General features: G+C 40.1%; 4 protein-coding genes across 4 annotated transcripts; 2 read left to right on the plus strand and 2 right to left on the minus strand.

Annotated features, from left to right (window-relative positions):
* The first annotated feature begins 432 nt into the window (after positions 1 to 432).
* On the plus strand, positions 433 to 5,954 carry LOC111797451 (QWRF motif-containing protein 2). The gene is made up of 6 exons (XM_023680444.2): positions 433 to 2,335; positions 2,576 to 2,695; positions 3,164 to 3,280; positions 3,412 to 3,501; positions 5,320 to 5,427; positions 5,563 to 5,954. Exons 1-6 carry the CDS (start codon positions 917 to 919, stop codon positions 5,605 to 5,607), a joined length of 1,899 nt encoding a protein of 632 aa, XP_023536212.2. The 5' UTR covers positions 433 to 916; the 3' UTR covers positions 5,608 to 5,954.
* A 2,058-nt stretch (positions 5,955 to 8,012) lies between these two features.
* On the minus strand, positions 8,013 to 9,210 carry LOC111797226 (LOB domain-containing protein 39). The gene is made up of 2 exons (XM_023680176.2): positions 8,649 to 9,210; positions 8,013 to 8,564 (listed from the first exon to the last, which is right to left on the minus strand). The coding sequence occupies exons 1-2, from the start codon at positions 8,830 to 8,832 to the stop codon at positions 8,140 to 8,142; spliced, it is 609 nt and encodes a 202-aa protein (XP_023535944.2). The 5' UTR covers positions 8,833 to 9,210; the 3' UTR covers positions 8,013 to 8,139.
* Positions 9,211 to 13,645: 4,435 nt separating this feature from the next.
* On the minus strand, positions 13,646 to 14,763 carry LOC111796558 (zinc finger protein ZAT10). The gene has a single exon (XM_023679231.2). The coding sequence runs from the start codon at positions 14,642 to 14,644 to the stop codon at positions 13,871 to 13,873; it is 774 nt and encodes a 257-aa protein (XP_023534999.2). The 5' UTR covers positions 14,645 to 14,763; the 3' UTR covers positions 13,646 to 13,870.
* Positions 14,764 to 18,465: 3,702 nt separating this feature from the next.
* Positions 18,466 to 20,036, plus strand: LOC111797650 (uncharacterized). Its single transcript, XM_023680717.2, has 5 exons — positions 18,466 to 19,113; positions 19,188 to 19,436; positions 19,528 to 19,593; positions 19,679 to 19,744; positions 19,843 to 20,036. The coding sequence occupies exons 1-5, from the start codon at positions 18,628 to 18,630 to the stop codon at positions 19,933 to 19,935; spliced, it is 960 nt and encodes a 319-aa protein (XP_023536485.2). The 5' UTR covers positions 18,466 to 18,627; the 3' UTR covers positions 19,936 to 20,036.
* Positions 20,037 to 20,469: the final 433 nt, after the last annotated feature.

The raw sequence follows: 20,469 nt of genomic DNA on the forward strand, positions 1-20,469 counted from the left end.
CCTAACCCTATATTCCTTATTAATTAATTAACAAACCCCCATTTCTTAATTATTATTTTTTTTAAAACAAAAAAATTATATAAATTGAATCGACTTGTTTCTTACTTAAAACTCTATCTCTAATTGCTTTCATTTCTATTTTCTCTTTTTTGTTGCTTGAATTTCAAGAATTATATTTTGAATTCTTCCATTTTTTAATGATATTAATAAATTTAAATATTGGATTGATTTTTGAATTAAATACGAATGATTTTTATCATTCCAAAATGCGTAATAATATTTAATTATTCGATTTAGGCGAAAAAAACACGGGATATTGGTGAATGGATTTTATTTATTGTACATTTGTCAGAATTTTGTGTAAATGTAACGTCTCTTCCAAGCTTCAATGACCTCACCATTACTCTCCTAATCCCTTTTCTTCCACCTCCATCAATGCGCGCCTCGCGTGCGCACCACGCCCCAATCGAATACTTTTTGAATTTCCTACAATGCCCTTATTCGAATGCGTTGCTGTTTTTTAACGCGAGTACTGGAAACTCCGCGAGTGGGGGGGGGTTCTCTTTTAACGAATTGACATGGAGCTCCAAACAGGAGGGTTGCTAAAAGAAACGGTTATGGTCCTAAATCTCGCCTACACCAACTCCCCATTCTCCGTCGCCGCCGGACTGTTACTGTTACTGTTACGGTTGTTACGGTCACTCACCTCCATGGCTTAAACTCTCTCCTAATTACCGCCATAAATTCTCCTCATCCAACCCTCTCTCCGCCATATCTTTCTCTCTCTTGTTCCTCTTATTTTGCAGATTCTTCTTCTTTCTTCTTACGGCTGCCCATCTTGTTTTATCCCCGAATCTTTGAAATATTGCGCTAGGGTTTGTGGAATGGGAGGTGATTTCTCTTCTGGATTCGAGCAATGGTAGCTGCTGTGTCCACGACGCTAAACCCCAAAACTGCCGCCGCTCAGAAAGGGCCTCATCTTCATCCGACGCGGCAGAATTCGAACAGGATTCCTTTGTTTCCGTCTGACTCCGACAATGCAATTGATCCGCGTAAGCCGAAATCTCGCGAGGTCTCTTCTCGATTTATGCCTCCATCGAACTCCTCTTCCTCGGCCTTGGTTACCAAACGGTCTCCTTCTCCTTCACTCGCTAGAACTCCCAGTTTAGCTGCTACGCCGACGCAGACTGGTTCTTCGGTGAATAAGCGTTCGCTATCGGTGGACCGAAGAAGAGTTGGGACTCCTAGGCCTTGTTCTCTTGATTTCAGGACTGGGAATGATAATGGTGGCGTGGCTGAGATGCCTGCTTCTCAGAAGCTCTTGCTTACTTCTACGAGAAGCTTATCTGTTTCATTCCAGGGCGAGTCCTTCTCTCTGCAAGTTAGTAAGGCGAAGCCGGTTCATTCACCAGGTGTGAGGAAGGGTACGCCTGAACGCAGGAAGTCGACGACGCCAGCGAGAGGTGGCGTTGCGGACAAAGCAGAGAACTCAAAGCCTATTGTAGATCAGCATAGATGGCCCGGGAGGTTGCGGCAGGCTAATTTGATGAGCAAGAGTTTGGATTGTGAGGACATAGCCGAAAGGATGAGGGTTAGTGGCAGATCTGTGAATGTCATTAGGCAGTTGCAGGGTCCTATGGCTCAGGGTAGGGCTTCCTTTGATGGGGCTTTGAGCTCGGATTCCGAAAATGGAGGATTAGAGAAGGCGGGTGAAGTTGTTGTGGACGCAAATTCAGAAAATGTCTCTGATCAGTCTAATGTAGCTTCATCTGATTCTGATAGCGTCTCTTCCGGTACCAATTCTGGAGCTCAAGAGTACAGTACTGGCGAAGTACAGGGGCAGCGGGGACCTCGCGGGATTGTAGTACCGGCAAGATTTTGGCAGGAGACAAACAACCGGTTGCGGCGCCAGCCCGAAAATGGGTCGCCTTTGTCCAAAAATGTGGGGGTAAGAACTTTAGCTCCTTCCAAGCTTACCGTGCCAAAGAAGTTTGCGATGGATAGTCCTACATCATCTCCACGCGAAGTTGCCAACAGTCGAGGTCAATTGTCTCCCATTCGCGGTTCACCTAAACCTATGTCACCAAGTAAGCTGTTAGCATCGTCCACCGGACCTCGGTTGAGGAATGCTGTGGGAAGTACACCTCTTAATAGTTTGACCAGCATTCCATTATCAATGACAAGTTTTGTTGCCGATGCTCGGAGGGGGAAGATTGCGGAGAACCGAATTGTAGATGCACATTATTTGAGGCTCTTACATAATCGGCTGTTACAATGGCGTTTTGTCAATGCCCGGGCAGATGCAGCCCATTGCGGCCTCAGGTTGAATGCAGAGGTACGTTTCGGCTAAACCCCCCATTTTCCCTTTTTCCTTCGGTTTTTGAGGTGCTTTTGTAAAAGATATATTATTTTATTTTATTTTATTTTATTTTCTGTTCCATGTTCTCGCAAATCTGTGGACGGTGGTAAGTTGACCGTTCAAGAATGGTTGGGTTCTATTTGTCTCTTCGTTTTTTTTAATAAAAAAAAATCTTAATTCAAGGGATGGTACTTAACATTATTTTAATTGCATCAGAGAAGCCTCTATAACGCCTGGCTGAGTACCACGAAGCTTCGTGAATCTGTTAGAACAAAGAGATCGGAGTTACAGTTACTGAAACAAAAACTAATGTTAACGTCCATCCTCAGTTGGCAGGTAAGACTAATATTTTCCATTTTTCCCTTTTGATTTCAGTCAGCTATCATCTGATGCAGTTAGTTTCTAATGAGTTTTTTTTAGCTCTCTCTTGTTTCTACCTTTTTCTTTCTTCTTTCTAATGAAAGTTGTGATTCTTGAAGTTCATTTTAGCTATTTCTACAACTGCTTTTGCCAATTCTGAAGCAAGGGGAAGCTTCCCCATGACCCACCTACGTTTAGTGGAACTGGGTTGTTAGGAAATGGTTCTAAAAGTGGTCTTAATATTATCCTGCAGTGTTACTGTTATTATTTCATTTTCTAGACTAGAGTCAAAATTTACTGGTTTTTTGCTTCAATTTCCATTTACCATGGCTAATATTGTTAGGACTATGTGAGGCGCATTGGATTTTGATTCTTTCAATGTTATTATTTTCCCCTACTTTTTGAACTTATCTCGTCTGATTTGGCCCTGTTTGGTGACAATAGATGTCGCGTTTGGAGGAGTGGGATGAACTGGATCAAGACTTTTCCAACAGCTTATCAGGTGTTACTGAAGCTTTGAGGGCTAGCACCCTTCGCCTGCCAGTTGTTGGGGCAGCAAAGGTAGAGTACGTCATTGTGTATGCTGCTGTCTTTGAGAGCAAGAGATTATTGGCTATGCGGTTCACCGTTTCATTGATTTGATTGTTTTAGTTAGGTGTCTTACTTGCAATTCTATTTCCTCTCTGCTACAGGCGGATGTCCAAGATATTAAGGACGCAATTTCTTCTGCCGTTGATGTCCTGCAGACAATGGCATCATCAGTTTGCTTTCTATTATCAAAGGTGACGGTCATCATTTTTCTATTGTTCATCATTTTTCTATTGTTTCCATTTTGAATAGATTTTGAAGCTGTAAAATGTTGCTAGGCATTTGCTAAATTTATTACCATGGTCCGTTGTGAAAACCCTGGTTGAAAGTATTCTAGAATGTCCACGAACTTATGATGCTTGCACATTTGATAATATACCAATATGAAAGGTGCCTCAACTGTTTTTTTTTTTTTTTTTTTTTTTTTTTTCCCTGAAGAAGAACATTAATTAAACGAGAAAAGGTTAAACTAGAGAAGGAAAGAGGAAGATTAGAAACCTACCAAATCTTTGCCAAAAGCAGACGACAGAAGATTCTCCAGGATTGTATAAATAAGAAGTATCTGCCCAATGAACTGCAATAAGAAGCTAAAAACAAGCCAACTCCAAAATTTCCTCTTCTGTACTTCTTCAATTTATTTTAGTTCATAGAAATAGCTTTAACAGATTAAACCAGTGGATCTTTACTTTTCCCTCAGTGGGAAAACCAGTCAGCAATTTAGGAAGTTCTGGATGCATAGCATATTGCACCAAGAAATCCCAAAAGTTACAAATAAGAACCACCATAGGACTCTAGACAATGGGCAGCTATCAGAACAATTTGGTACATTTTGCTGCTATAAGCCCAGAGCGGCAAGCCTTTCAGAAAGGATTTCTGTATTGGGATTAAGGTGACTAAGGATAGTTTTTTTTTAAGGAGTTTTCCTTATTTATCAAGGGTTCAAATTCCGTTCTTGAGATTACTTGGTCCTGAAATCTTGCACCACTTCGCTGCAAATCAGTTCATTCCTCTTCTTTGCTAACGTTAAAGTTCTTCCTAAATTTAACTCCCGGCATGCACACTCAATAAGTTGATAGCAACTTGCAAGGGCATAAAGTCGCAGGAAATGATTGTCAGATTATTAATTTGGCAGTCATGAGCAGAGTTATGTCCAAGAACACTATCTCTCAATTCTTATTGTGTAGAAGGATTATATATAAGTTCCACACCATAACCTTATGAATATCAATCTAGTGGTCTTCAACTTGCATCTGAGATTAACAGTCCTTTTGATGCCAATCTGCCAGGATGCACCACACACACCCCCCAACTGCTCCCACCCACACCCCCCCAACTGCTCCCACCCACACCCAGGATGCCAATCTGCCTTTGCAGGGTTGTCTTTCACCTTTGATAATTTCTTCACCAGTAGTTAGCATGACTACAATTTCTAACGAATCATTCTTTCTCTCACTCATTTCTTAAGGGGAAAAAGTGCTTCTTCAAAAGCACTTGAAGTGACTAGCTCTATAGATTGCTTACCGGAAACCAAGTTCCATCTCTACTCTTAGAACTTTTCTTTTATGGCTCTCAGAGTGGTCAGGTTTAGCTTTACGAGTTCGTTGATTCACACGAATTAACCATCATTGTACTTAATTCATCCTAGTTTTTAGATGCGGTTTATGGTCTTCGTTAGTGCATAGAAGGAACTTTCTTGTTATAGTCTATTGACTAGGGCTCTTAGAACTGGAAAAAAAAAAGATCCAATTTCACCAATATCTGTAACATAGAACTTCTAGAGAACGATCTACTTTTCCTCATTGAACAGGGATTTCTGTAATATTTACTGTTTGAAAAATTATCCTGATATTCAGGGAACTCATATAACCACGTGAAGTTTAATTTTATGTATGTTCGCAGTCAGCTTTTTTATGCTTGTGACGGAAATGGATTTAGAAACTTGGATTTAGGTAGTATGGATATTGCCCTCGGTTTGCATTTTTCTGTGTTTCTAAGCATATTTCATTTGATAGGTTGGAAAAGTGAACTCTCTTGTTTTTGAGTTGGCGAATGTGAGTGCAAAGGAATGTACTTTGCTTGAGCGGGTAAAATGTCTATTGTCTGCAATTTCTGTACTCCAGGTAAATGCTTCTTTTGATACTTTGTTTATTTCTTCCCATAAGTGTTCCCTTGGACGGACAAGTTGTTCTTTCTCATGTATATATTATAGTATGCATATATGTCTGTACTTATGTATTAAAGTTTTGGTAAATCAGGTGAAAGAGTGTAGTCTGCGAACGCAAATTTTACAGCGGAGATAGGCACCTTCGACCTGACAACTTACATGTAAAAGCTGTTGACCGTTGACTGTCTGAATGCTAACACAATTATAGCTAAAGATGAAACTCTCTTCCCTTTTTGGGGAGACAATAAGGACACTCTTGATGGTTTGTGGTTTTGGGAAGCTGAAGAGTGTCCGTCCACATATTTGATTTGGGTTTTGTTTGTTTGTTGACAAGAAAATTGTAAGTATTGTGTATTTGCATGGTAGTGTAGGTAGCAGGGATTGTGGTTGATGTCAGATTGATTTGTGTATAGGTAGGTTCATTCATTACAGACCAGAGGTTTCCGTTTATAAAATATGAATTGGTGTGTTCTTTTTTCTGAATTGAATTTGGTTTCTTCTTTTTGTTTGCCTGAATTCTCTCTCATCCTCTGCAATTGAGTGAGAATCAAGAATAGAATTGGATGATAATAAGATTTGCAAAGTTGGTAAAAAAATAAGGGGGGAAGAAAAGAGGATCTGAGCTGGTGGTGCAATGCTATGAGTAGAGGGTGAAGGGTCTGGGGGGTAGTGTAGTGTAGTTAAGCTCAAAGCTTTAGAAAGCCCATGAAGGACAAGGACAAGGACAATCACATTTGGTACTAAATTAAGAAGGATTTAGATAGGCAGTTGAAATCTCATAATTTGAGAGGAAACGGCATGATGGGTCTTGTAATTGTGATTAGAATGGAATCTTTAAGATTGCGACGCAATGGTTGTTGTTGTTGTTGTTTGTGAGTTTGTGGTGTGGAAATTGTGGTATTTGTGTAAAAGACAGGTCCCCCACAGAGCAGGGCAGCTCCCTTTATGATGGAAACACTGCATTCATTCCTTTATCATACAGACTATACTCTCTTGCTTTCTATATTCTACGTTTACAAATGCATATGGAACTGTTTCAGGAGAGAAGAAGGGAGGAGATGGGCTTGGTTGGGTGTGGAAGGAGATTCCATTGGTTGATGAAGTACAGTACAGTACAGTACAGTACAGTGCTGATGAGTCAGGTACACTTTCCATGCTCCTACAAAACCCCCCACACAATTTGTCTCACACTCACCCACCCACCCGAATATTTCCCCACGAGGCCACCACACAAAAGAAAGAAAATTTTTAATTTTATGTTTTAATTCATTGTTAGAAGGGGGAGTCTGTACTTGGATCTGTGGTTGTGGGATCCACGTAAGCATTTTGGGTATTTTGGTAAAGACGCGGCGAAGCGAATGGATCAGAATGGGTGTCTTCGAAAATAATGAAAAATATATTATTATTATTATTATTTTTTATATTGCATCTGACGTCATCATCTTGTTTGGCTCGTGGCTTGGCTTTTGTAAAAGGGAAAAACAAAAACAATCGGAATCGGCGAATGGTGGTGATAATGCCGTGGAACCCACTTCTCGTGTGTGGTGGGCCATGCTGACGTGCACCGCACCATTTTCTTTTTCTTTTTTCTTTTTCTTTTTAAATAATAATTTGGATTCATATATATAATATATATATAAAATATTTAAAATATAATGGGACCCAACCCCCTCTCAAGATTGGTTGCTAAAACTCTTAATATTATTATTAGGGAAAAGAGTTAAAAGAGTGGATTCCAATTTGGGGTCGACTCGGCATGCAACATCCTTCCCCTTCCTCTCTTCACCTCACTCACTCCTTTCTATTCAATCATCTCTTTTTATTTATTTATTTTATTTCTTTTATTTTATGAAAAACCAATTGATTTTGATTGAAGTATTAGAGTGGTCAAAATATTGAATGAACCAATGTAAATTCATGTACACCAATATAATTATAATTTGAGTCAAGTTGCATAATTTAATGTTCTTATGATGTATCATTTCTTTATTTATCTAATTTTCCACATGAAGTCAAATAAAATAATATGTAGACTGTGAATTAAAAAAATAGTTAAGGTTTTTAAAACTGAAATCATCAGTTGGAAGACGTCGATCCAATCACACCAAATACTTGGCATTTGGAGATATCTTGGACATTTATGTGACTTCCATTATCACATTTATTTAATCATCTAATTATGATCCACTTGTGATATCACACGCACGATCCTCCACTTGGCATAATCGGAGTGGATTCGCTGCTTCACTCTCAACCGCCAACGGACTATTCTATTCAATTTTTAATATTTTATATTTTTCTTCAATTCCGATCTACATAAATAAATAAAATTTTACATTATTTATTTATTTATTTATTTATTTCGTTGATTGAAGAGAATAAAAACGAAAAAAATATTATCCATGCAACCTCTCTCTCTGTCTCTTTTTGCACAATTACACGTCATATTTATGAGAATTACCGTAAAGGTTAGGTTATTTAAAAGAGAGGGATAAATATGTCCGAATTCCGGTCATCTCACCGGTGGAACAAGATTGAGTGTGACGAACTGATTATTAAATCTCATTGGATTATTCGCTGTCGTCATCTCTATAACACCGCCATAGCGCTACTAAACTCAAAAACAAAATTCCAATAATCTCTCTCTCTTTTTCTCTTTTTCTCTTTTTCAGACGAATAAATTTAAAAGCTTCCTCTGTTTCCGTCGGTCGCCGCTTCCGAAGCTGGTCATGATCGAGTCTTCGGAATCTAGAGACCGCCGATTCTCCAGGGTATGATTCTTCGCTCTTCCGGCGGCGACGGCGAGATCAGGGAGGCACCGGAAATCCGACGGAGTGGATGGGTAGAGTTGAAGATTTTGTGCGGTAGTGGTCCAGACATCGGTATTGAAAGTAAGGGTGGAATCATCGACGTTGCGCGTGGGATTTCCCGAAAGTTCGATTCCGGGTATGGGGCGGAGAACTCCGCCGCTGAGAACGGTGTCCGCCGCCAGCTGACAGACGTGCCAGTTCCCGCTGGACAAGAGACCAACCGCGCCGCTAACTGGGTTGACGGTGCGGCCGCAAGCCTCGAATAACAGAGACTGAAACAGAGCTTGAAGAAAGAAACAGGGGAAAATCTCAGAGTTGATTACGGAATTTTAAAAAAAGAAAAATAAAAAAAGAAAAAGAAAGTTACCAGGTCTTTGATGATGGGGGACGGCGGCGATGAAGGACAAGAGATCACTACGGCCAAAGAATTTAGCGAGAAACAAGGTGGCGTTGGCCTGAGCTTCCGGCGAATGAATCCAGTGGAGACTGGACCTTAGAACGCAAGCTTCGTTGCAGCCCTTTCGAAGTACTCTGCAGCCGCTGCAACTCATCGTTCGCCTTCAATTGGGAATAAAACAGGTTCCTTTACACACAAGCAATAGAAGAGGGAATAATTATATAATAATAATACTAACAATAAGGATGGAGAAGGGCGGGGAGTGTGTTGGGAATGGCGGAGGAGTGAGGCAGTGGGTTAAAAAGACGAGAAAATTGGAAATTCTGTTTGGTGGCACTTGGGTTACAAAACTAACCCTGGTTAAGTTACATGTCAGAATGTTGACGGTGGACTTTGTAAAAGGGGTTTGTGGGCCCCCACTATTTGGCGTTCGGAAGCCGAATCAATATCTTCTAATCTTCCAAACTCTGGGCGACAGCGGCTCCGTGTTTCCGCGCCTCCTTCCCTTCTCCTCCCCTCCCCATCCTTCAATTAATACCAATTTAACTTTTTTTTTTTTTTTTTTTTTTTTTTTTTTAAATATAAAATATTAATGTTGATTTTACCCTTTATTTTATATTAAAATTATTTAGAATTGTCATCTAATTTCATATTCTCATGCTTTTTTAAATATCGGCATTAAATTTGTATTTTAGTGTTGTATTTTTTAAATTATAATTAATTGTGGGGACTACAAGCTTACGTCGTCGTTTTTTAAATCATAGAGTCAAAATATTATATTAAATCTTATTTTATATCTGTGGGTTAATGGTAGGGTTTAATTTTACTTCGTTATTCAGACTGTTTGCATTTATTCTATTTTTCTTTTCCATTTTGAAACCTTTTATGTCAACAACCGCTCTATTAACTCTTCAACCTTCTCTCTCTCTCTCTCTTATTGTTGTACTCAATTATTCACTCCTTTCAGAGGAAGTCTAGAACCAAAAGTCTAAAGACAACAATATTGTCTAATGATACGTTTAAGCGGTTACAAAAAGTATCAGAGTAGGACAAGAACATCTCTATAATAGATGCGTTTAAAAACCTTGAGAGGGAAGTCCATAAGGGAAAACCCAAAGAGAATAATATCGGCTAGCGATGAACTTGGACTGTTACAAATGGTATCAGAGCCCGTTGCTGGACGATGCGAGACACTAGTCGGAGTACGGCTAAGCCCTCTTCATAGTAGACACATTTTAAATTCTTGAGAGGAAGCTCAGAACATAAATTCCAAAGACAACAATATTTGTTAGCTATGGGCTTGGATTGGGCTGTTACAGATGATATCAGAGCTCGTCGCTAAACGGTGCGAGACACTAGTTGGAGTAAGGCTAGAACCTCTTCATAGTAGACGCGTTTTAAAACCTTGAGGGGGAAGCCCAAATGGGAAAACCCAAAAATAACAATTCGCGCTAGTGGTGGACTTGGGTTGTTACAAATGATATCAAAGCTCGTCGTTGGACGGTGCAAGACACTAGTTGGAGTACAGCTAGACCCTCCATATTAGATGGATTTAAAAACTTTGAGGAAAAGCCTAAAAGGAAAAGTCATCAAATAAGACAATATCTGGCCGTGATAGGCTTTGGCTCTTACAACCATATTTGCAAGATGCTATCCATCTAACAATCATGACTTAGAAGACGAGTTTTTAAGATCACATGTCATTATAATGAATAAAAAGACAGCAACCATAGCTAGATCTTGAGTGACCACCAACCGAATATAATATATTTTGAATTATCAAAAGATCTATCCTATTTTAAGGAGTCGAATTAACTTAGAAGGAATGGTTAGAGATATTGAAGTATGAAGCATCAAGTAGATCATCTAAAAAAAAGTGGAACTTTATCCAATATTTGTAAGAAGAAAAGCATAGGATAGGATGGTTGGGGATTGGAAAATTGCACAGAAATGGAGGTAAAGGAGTGGGTTTGCCTGAAACAGCCAGACCAACCAACCCACTTATCCAATAAAAAAAAACTGCACAAAAATGAAAAGAAACAGGGGAATCTCTTCGCACCAATCATATGCCTCTCCTCACAATCTTGCTCAAAGCTTGGGATGCTTTACAATTCATATCACTATTGGGACTCCATTAAAGCCTACCTCAACTCCTGTCTACCCCACAAATATCAAAGATGCCACTTTAATTCATTTCATTTTATGAATATGTTTACTATGATCGACCATATTTTTCTTTTCTAAAGCGACACTAAAATTTAAATAAATTGTGTCATGTTTAAGTATAGAGTTCTGTAGAGCGTGGCTATAAGGCACGGGAGGCTTTAGGCATCGGGTGGTGAATTTGAAAGATGGAGTTGACAGCACCAAGTTTTTTTCTCCTCCGTTGGTTTGAACACAATAATTGACAATCTTTTGGCATATGGCAATGAAATGTGGAGAAAAGTTGGGGAAATATATGGAGGGAGCAGAGGTTGTACAATGGCCACTACGGTGGAAAAGGCTTTTGCTTTTTATTCTAACATTTAAGTTCCAAAACAGTCACTGTCAAACCAATCAAAGTGGTGGGATTTGATCATTGACAAACCCCAGAACGCAGAAGCGATTGAATCTGTACTCATTTCATGCATACCAATCATTAAACGCAGAGACAGAGATTGGTGAAGCGTGATATATCACGAGAGTTGGTTTGACTGCCCAATGGAGGCCTAAAAAGAGCGATAGCTTATTAGAATTATGACCTATGTTTCATGCACATGATCTTGACAATTACGACTTCCATGATGATATACTCTCGTGGTTTGTACCGAAATGTATTTTTTACTTATAAATCTCAACAATCATCATCTCAAAGAAAGTACACCAGCCTCCCCTAAGGCTAGCCTATGTAGTCTTCAAACAGCCTCTCATTGACTCCTTACTCTGGTGCATTAGAACAAAGTACACCATTTGTTTAAGTCACTTTTGACTATACCAACTTATTTGTTTGACAATCGATGATTTTATTGACATGCTAAGTTAAGGGTATGACTCATGTCAATGGAGATGTATTTCCTTACCTATAAAGTTATGATTATCTCCTTAATTACTCAGTGACTCCCTTCCAATAATCTTCAACACACCACACGAAGGAATTGTTTGCCATTTGTTATTTGTTGTTTATGGGTGTAAGAGTTAACGCTGCATATTCCAGATTGGCGTTTCTTAGAAAACTTGCTTGTCAGCAGCCATCAAAGATGCTGCTGTCACATCTTTGGACCATTTAGGCTTGAGATGCAAGCCCAATTCATCACTTGGGCGCCCATGTTCCAGTCAAACAATCATTTGAGCCTATGGTGTCTAACTCAAATGAAAGTTTGGGCCCAAGCTTCAAACAAAATTTAGAATTTTGGCGTTTGCTCTCCATTCAGAAATAACGTTTACGGAGGCTTTGCCCATATGTAGTTTATTTCTTCGTCAGTTACTGAATTTGGGTTTTTAATTTGTAGGGAAGTAGGTTTTTAATTTGTAGGGAACAAGGAGTACTGTTTGTGATTCAACGTGAGGTAAATGGGAGATTAACAGTACCCAAAATCCTGAACCGCACTTGAGCCTCCTCCTCCCTGGAGGGCGGCGGGAGCAGAGGCGGTGGCAAAGGCGGTGGCTCCTCATCACTCAATTCCCATAAACCCAAAGTGGGCGGCTCATTGAAATTCCATGTACTTAGAAACCACACCCACTTGAATGCCCTGTTTCTCCACTTGGTCGGCCGACCCCATTTTTATATCCATATGCGTTGCCCCCACTGGCCGATCTCACCGCCCCTCAAACCAACTCCAACGCCATTAGTGGGGCCTTCTTCCTTTCTCTCTTCTCAGCAAATCACATGAAATGGGTCTTCTTTTTGGACACTAAACTCCCTACTTGACTTTTCTTTTTTATATTTCGTTCTTAATATCTAAATATTTTGGGTCCGGCGTCGTCATCTTTAAATGAAACTCAGTAAGCATTCAAACTCAACGCCCCACACGCAAAGCCTACTTTTCAGACACACCCTCTGAAAAAGTCATTGCTTTGTGTTCCTCCCCCCCCACGAAAATCCATCGTCAAAACCCCCATATTAGCTGGCGTTCGCTTAATCATAAGGATTATTTCTGTTTACGCGTACAGCGCAATTGATCTGCAGTTTCCTAAAGTGCGCTAAATGCATTAAAAAGGAACATAATTTGACTCAAAATGGTATATGCCGTTGCAGTTTCTTGCTTTATGGCGCAACTCATGGGTAGCTAGCTCTTTTTGGAGAAGATTCCGGACGCGGTGCCTTCGCCTAAATCCTTCCTTCCCTTGTGGAAAGAGTCCATAAAAATCGTATCTTTACTTCCCCAAATTTTGCACCCACTTGGGAAGAATTACAAATATGTTTAAAAATCCAAGATGGGGTTCCATCCTTATGGGTTTTCCTTACTTGGGTAGGTGGCGGAATCAGAATCCGCCACCCCATGGAATTGCAGCTGCGAGAAGAATACCCCCAAAGAACAGAGAGGGATGTTTTATTTTCCACGTTTCTGTGGCGTTAGCGTTACAAACACAATTAATAACACGCGTCGGACATAAATAAATAAAACAAAAGGTTGGAGGCTCCACTGAGCTAATTACATTCAACACCCTGGCGTGCGTTACCCACTCGGAGAAGAATCGATCCAAATTCAAGTCAGTAGCCATCGCCGCCATGGAAATTTCTCCAGAAAACGCGAAGAAACAGAGACCCAGACCGCAAAATGGAATGGGGCTTGGGCTTGAAGATGTGAGAACGACGTTTAAAACGCGCAACAAACAGTGACATCATCCATTGCCCACGCCGACTTCCCATGATATGCCGATTCCTTGCGTGCTTTGAATTTCATTTGTTTATTCAGTAGATGTTATTAGTTACACGTTTTATCAATTTTCATACGGGAATTGAATGCGGAGATGAAGAAAATTAGAAATGTGGAAAAAATAATCAATTGAATTTATCATGTGGATAGACTTGTAAGAACAGTGGGTATAGGTGTTGAACCAACAAAGCGCGATAAATGGGTGGGTGGGGGTTATAATTTAATCTCTACTTTCTTCTATTTACACACAAACAAATCAATCTATTAAACGAACAAATCCTAAGAAATTGTGTTTCTGCCCCTAAGATTCCTGGAAACTGGATGGATTTTGAATGGTTAATTTTGAGAAATTTCGATTTTGGGAATCGTCAATACACGAGGCTTCTTCAGAGGTAATGGGCTTTGGACCTCGTCGTCGCCGGCAGAGATGAAGAATCCCGGTGATAATTCTGGCAAAGCAGGGAGGTTGAGGTCAAAGTCGCGGTGGCTGTGGCTCTTTGTGTGGGTGGACCCAACTCCTTCCGACGATGTCACAGTGGCGTTGTTGTTGTTGGTGGTGGTGGTGGTGGTGGTGTTGTTGTTGTTGTTGATTCCGCCATCGTAGTGGCAACGCTTGTGGCCGCCCAAGGCCTGGCCAGTCGGAAAAGACTTGTGACAAATAGAGCACTCGTGGGATTTACCCCCACCGACGGAGGCGGTGGCGGTGGCGGAAGTAGTGGTAGTAGTAGTAGTAGAGGAAGTGGAGTGGTCTTCCCCTGTAGCTGATTTTCTATGGCTGGCTTTATGTCCACCCAACGCCTGATAAGACGAAAACGCCTTATTGCAAACAGAGCACTTGTAGCTAAGCTTAACAACCGATATGGGTTGAGCCGGAATGGGAACTTCATACTCAAGTCGGTGGTCAGGGTCGGCAGTAGGAGTTGCGCCACCGCGAGCCAGCATGATGAGACATAGCGCTAAATACTCCTCCTCGGTGGGAGGATTATCAAATCCCCGTGGGCGCTTGGTCCTCTTCCGCTTAGACCAAGACTCAATCGAATTGGGGCTAGGATCATCATAGTGGAGAGCCGGTGATGGCGTGGTGGGAGAATTCAGAGCTTCAAGAGCCATTGATATGATGAAACAGTGAGCGTTGAAGAAGAAGAAGAAGAAGAAGAAGAAGATGGAATGTGAGGGTTTCGGTGAAAGTATTTGGGTTTGGAGTGATAAGAGTGAGAGAAGGGCTTGATGGGTTTATATGGAAGGAAAGAGACGATGAGTAAGGAAGTTGCGTGACAAGTGGTGAGAAAGTAAGAGAGATGCCCAAGTTATTACAAAAAAGACAACCTTTTTTTTTTTTTTTTTCTTCCCCCAAAAAATAAAGAATATAACTTGGAGGAGATCACGTTTTGGTTTGAGCTTTTCTTGGTAGCGAAGGAGGGGAGGGAGGACCCAGTTGGGTCAAACACGAAACTACAAGAGAGAAGAAAAAAAGAGTGGAAGGCTGTTGTGTAAGTGACTGAGTGACTGAGTTTCCCAAACCACGCGGCTTCATTTGTAGCAGTGGGCAGCCGGTGCCTTTCTTAATTTCCATTACTTCTCGCACAAGCTAATAACCCCCCCTTGCCACACAATTCAATGAATCTATCCAATAATCCACGCCACACCCCCAGGGAGGCAAGGTTTGTGAGGGGTTATGTGGGCTTTCTATGGATATCCGTCTTTTACCAGTTCCCTTAAAATTTGGAAGTAGGATGGGTTGACGGGGGACCCATATTGATGAATAAGAATAAAGGATTTAGAGGTGGTTTGTTTGTAGAAGTGGCTCTCGCTGCTGTCACTGCCTACTCATCACTCCGTTCTTATCCCTAACAACTAATAAACATCGCTGCCTTTCTTTTGCTGCCCACAAACCTAATCATCCAATCCACTGCCCTTCTTTTGTTTCGTTTCACTCATACTAAACAAAACCAAAAGTGCGAAACGAATCCTATCCCAACCCAGGACAATTTAGGAATTGGTCTTTTCAAACTCCTTTTATTTTATTTTATTTTATTTATTTATTTATTTCTTTTGGAGTAAAAAAATGGAATAAAATAAAAAGCCACCCAACTCATCCCGCATTGGGTAATACCATACCCATTACAAACAAAATTAAAAGCTTGGTACTAAGATTTAGAAAAAGGTGTGGAAGCCATGCGGCCGCCGCAGCCAATCAACCAACCGCATGCGTTTTTGCTGTGCGTTTGGTGTTTCTTTGCTTACATGCTCAATTAGCTCATCAATTCAAGCTTCGCAAATACAGAGAATTTTAGACGCAATTGGATTGAAGCTTCCCCGCCACCCTCTCTTTGGCATGAACCGGGCGCCGCAGCCCCAGGTTCTTATCTTTCTTAGGCTTTTGTGGGTTGGGCCACAATGCATGCTCATTTTTTGGGCTTTGTCTATGTCTCGTGCGCTGGGCTTGTATAAGCACTGCTGCAAGGTAACCATCTTTTTATTATTATTTATTTCTTGCAGCTCTTGAAAGACAGCAAGAGCCAATCGTTATTCAATCAAGATCTCCCACTTTATGGCTCCACATAATTGGACACCCTCCCTAAACCCGCCACGTATCCCAACATAACCTTAACCCAAAAAAATAAATTCTTATTTATCTTATAATTAGGCAACAAACTAAATTCTTCACTGTTTTGTTGTTGTTTATTAAATAAAATACATTGAACGCGTGAGATTTAAACGCCGGAATCTTAGGGGAGCATCGAACCCTAAACTAAACATACCCCATTTCAGTTTATGGCTTTGTTCAGGTAATCTCATGTTCTGTAATAAATCTCCCAAATCTTACAGCTGGATTCCTTGTCCCTCCACCTCACTCTAATTGCCACGTGTTAATTAATTAACCATATTACTATTTTACTCTCTGGGATGAAGGAATCAAATCTCTCTCTAGTACATGCATTTCAAAAATTGTAAAACCAGACAATGTTAGCGAGGACGTTTAACTCTCATAGAGATAGATTATATCCTTAATAAACATGTTTTTAAATCTGTATAGCGGTGAGCTTAAACACGGCTATTACATTTCAGTTCATGAAATGAAAGTAAATTCTACAACTACATACACACATATAAATGTGTTGTGTTTGTCGGATGTTAGGTCGGGCGATGACACGTGTTAGAATTAGAACCACCAAAAAGGTGGTGGTTCAAATAAGGAATATTATTATATGAGTTGAAAGTTGGAAGGAATAAAAGGGTTGCCGACTTTGAAGAGTCGTTTGGTAGGAGTAATTAGGATTATCTCTAAAGTCATTGGGGTTTGAGTTGTACATATAAGTTTACGGCCTATGGGAGTACTTACAAAATTCAATGTTATCCTTTATTATATTTTATTTTCTAATTCTAAATAATACTTTTATATGTCCTCAAAGGACGATGCTACCCAAATAACATAATTAAAAAAAATTAAACAAAAGTCTTCTTCTTTATAAAATCAAATTATTATGTATTTATTATATTTCCATACACCTAATCACAAATTGTTTATTCAACTCATCATTCTTTTTTCAATAATTAAAAAAACTAACAATAACTTTTTAAGAAAATTTTTAAGTCTTTTTCAAATCTCACATTGGTTGTGGAGGAGAACAAACCACCGTTTATAAGAGTGTGGAAACTTTCCCTCAGCGAGGATGTTGGGCCCCGAGCGGGGTGGATTGTGATGTCCCACATTAGTTGGGGAGGAGAACAAATCATCATTTATAAGAGTGTGGAAACCTTTCCTCAGCAAGGACGTTGGGCCCCAAAGGGTGGGGGGTGGATTGTGATGTCCCACATTAGTTGGGGAGGAGAACAAACCACCATTTATAAGAGTGTGGAAACCTTCCCCCAGCAAGGACGTTGGGACCCGAAGGGGGGTGGATTGTGATGTCCCACATTAGTTGGGGAGGAGAACAAACCACCATTTATAAGTGTAACGACCCAGATCCACCGCTAGCAGATATTGTCCTCTTTGAGCTTCCCCTCAAGGCTTTAAAACGCATCTGCTAGAGGAAGTTTCCACACCCTTCTAAAGGGTGATTTATTCTCCTCCCCAACCAATGTGGGACATCACAATCCACCCCTTTTGGGGCCCAGCATCCTTACTGGCACACCGCCACGAGAAGGCCGACACATCGTCCGATAACATGGCTCTAATATCATTTGTAACGACCTAGATCCACCGCTAGCAAATATTGTCCTCTTTGGGCTTTCCCTTTCGAGCTTCCCCTCAAGGCTTTAAAACGCGTTTGCTAGGTCCCCACCCTTCCAAAGAGGACAATATCTGCTAGCGGTGGATGATACGACAATATAACTAAGGACATATTTGCTAGCGGTGGATCTGGGTCGTTACATGTCAATATTTAGTTATTAGTAGTCTTAAGATGCGACAATGTAACCAAGGACATCAACACCAAAGTTGGTTTGAATTGATGAATAAAAAATGAGCGAACACAAAACGAGTTTGAAGGTGATCTTGTCTGGGTTTCGATCCTACTCTTGAAAAGAACTCGAGACTCATCCCCACGACGTTGCCGACATCTCAGCTGTATTAATTAATCATTATCAACTTATTATATATATTTTTTCATTCCATATATTCCCAAACAAACAAATATATTTATAAAAAAACCTTCCACGTTCTTACAGTTTTCAACTCTTTCATCATTAATGCAAACCCCATCCATGCTTATTTCACTTAATCACTTCTTAAACTCATTTCTCTCTCCCCGACATAATTGTATGGTTGATTTTTTTTTGTAATATTCTTCTAAATGTGATTAATTAAGGGGTATTTGAATATTAGTAGTTCATGTAGCCAATTTTATTATTTTAAGCCTATGATTGCATGAACTTGGCCAACCCCATCGTACGATTAATCACTGACATTTGGAAATCAGACTATATCCATTTAATTTGCGATGATTGATCCAAGTCAATTATTATTGAGCATTGCAATTCTTGTAAAAGGATAGCGTATAAAACCCCCCCTGCTTCCAAATATCTTGCTACCACACAGCCCACCACAACACAACGCACACAAACTAATTCTCTACCTGGGACAATCTTGGATGGATTCTTTTGGAGGTCTCAGCGGGGAAGGGGAATGGGATTTGTGCAGCTCAATTTTATCAATGGAGGAGCTTGATTTCACGCCACTTATTCCTCCGCCCACGGCGGAGATGCCCGATTGGTTCTGTCATTTGGATTCTTTCACGCCCAATTTGCCTTCTTGTGGCAATGCTATCGATCAGTTCCCCTGTATTGCTGCTGCTGATCATTATATGCCCATGTCTAATGCTGCCATTGATGAGAACAAGATGGACTCCATTTTCTCAGCCTGTACTGACGTTTTGCTGCAAGAAATCTCTGTTTTTTCGGGTGAAGATAGATATCTAAACATGGATGTTCAAACCCAGATAGGGAATGATCATAATGCTACCAATTCTGCTAAGGCATTCCATCACAAAAGGAAATCCATTGTCGTCGCTGATGATGATCATCATCATCACAACAATCTCAACAACCCTACTAAGAAAATTCGTACTTCAAACAATGTAAGTAAATCAATTTGTTTAATGGGTGTTTTAAGTAATTAAATTGAGCATGACTTATCAAGCTTTTGTTCCAGAAAATTAGGAAAGCTACACAGAATAGCAATAAAAAATTGAGCACTCGGCGGCGCAAATGTGAAGAGGATCAGGAATCTGGAGGGCCTGATATGAACAGCTGCTGCAGCGCTAACTCATCAGAGGATGACAGCGCTTCACAAGATACTAATGGTGGTGGTGCTGCCTTAGAGGGCGAGGCATCGCCGCCAAAAGCCAAAACCAGAGCCACCAGAGGCTCTGCTACTGATCCACAAAGCCTTTATGCAAGGGTATGAGAGAAAAACACAGAGACCTTTATAATGACATGAAACTTGAAGCACTAACCTTAAACTTTGGTCTGGTTTTGTTAACCAAATGCAGAAGAGAAGAGAGAGAATCAATGAGCGGCTTAGAATTCTGCAGAAACTTGTCCCTAATGGAACAAAGGTAATAACAACATTATACGTATAATTTTGGAATGAGTTAATGAATTAGTTGAAGGCTTCAATGTAATATTGGACAATGTTTTCAGGTTGACATTAGCACAATGCTTGAGGAAGCAGTTCATTACGTGAAATTTCTGCAGCTTCAGATAAAGGTATGGAGTTTAATTTGTTCATTAAGTTGGGTTCTGAATGATTTGATTTCAAATGCATTGGTGATGATTTTGAGGTATTGTTTTCGTTTTATTTGCAGCTTTTGAGCTCTGATGAGATGTGGATGTATGCTCCAATTGCTTACAATGGGATGGATATTGGTCTGCACCAGAAGCTTCCTTCTTTTTTGTGACGAAACCAAAATTAATTGACCCTTTTGTAATTTTTCATATCCGGCTTTCTTAGTAAATGCAAAATCTGCATACTAGAAATGGAACGAGATAAAAAAAAAAATCATTTGCTCCTCATTTTTCTTTGTTCGTTTTATAAATATGGTAATGCCCACGTTGTTGTCCACTTCGAGTATAAGCTCTCTATTTATGTTAACTATTAACCCGCTTTGAGTATAAGCTCCTCATCTTGTGTTAACTATCCACAAAAGTCTTATAATATCTACTTTGAGCATAAATCCCGGTGGTTTTGCTTTTAGTTTTTCTAAAATGTCTTATATCAATGGAGACAGTATTTCTCACTTATAAATCCATGTATTTTTCCGCCAACATGGGACTTATTCTAACAACCCTCAATTACTTATAAACTCTTGATTTCCCAATGGATCAGTTGTCAACATGGGACTCCTCCCAACAATACTCAACAAACCTTCCATCGAGCAAATACACTATTTGTTCGATACTTAAGGGTTCTATTAACATGGTTAAGTTAACGA

Source organism: Cucurbita pepo, chromosome 6, assembly GCF_057944985.1.
Source record: "Cucurbita pepo subsp. pepo isolate OVF chromosome 6, ASM5794498v1, whole genome shotgun sequence".
Lineage (NCBI taxonomy): Eukaryota > Viridiplantae > Streptophyta > Magnoliopsida > Cucurbitales > Cucurbitaceae > Cucurbita > Cucurbita pepo.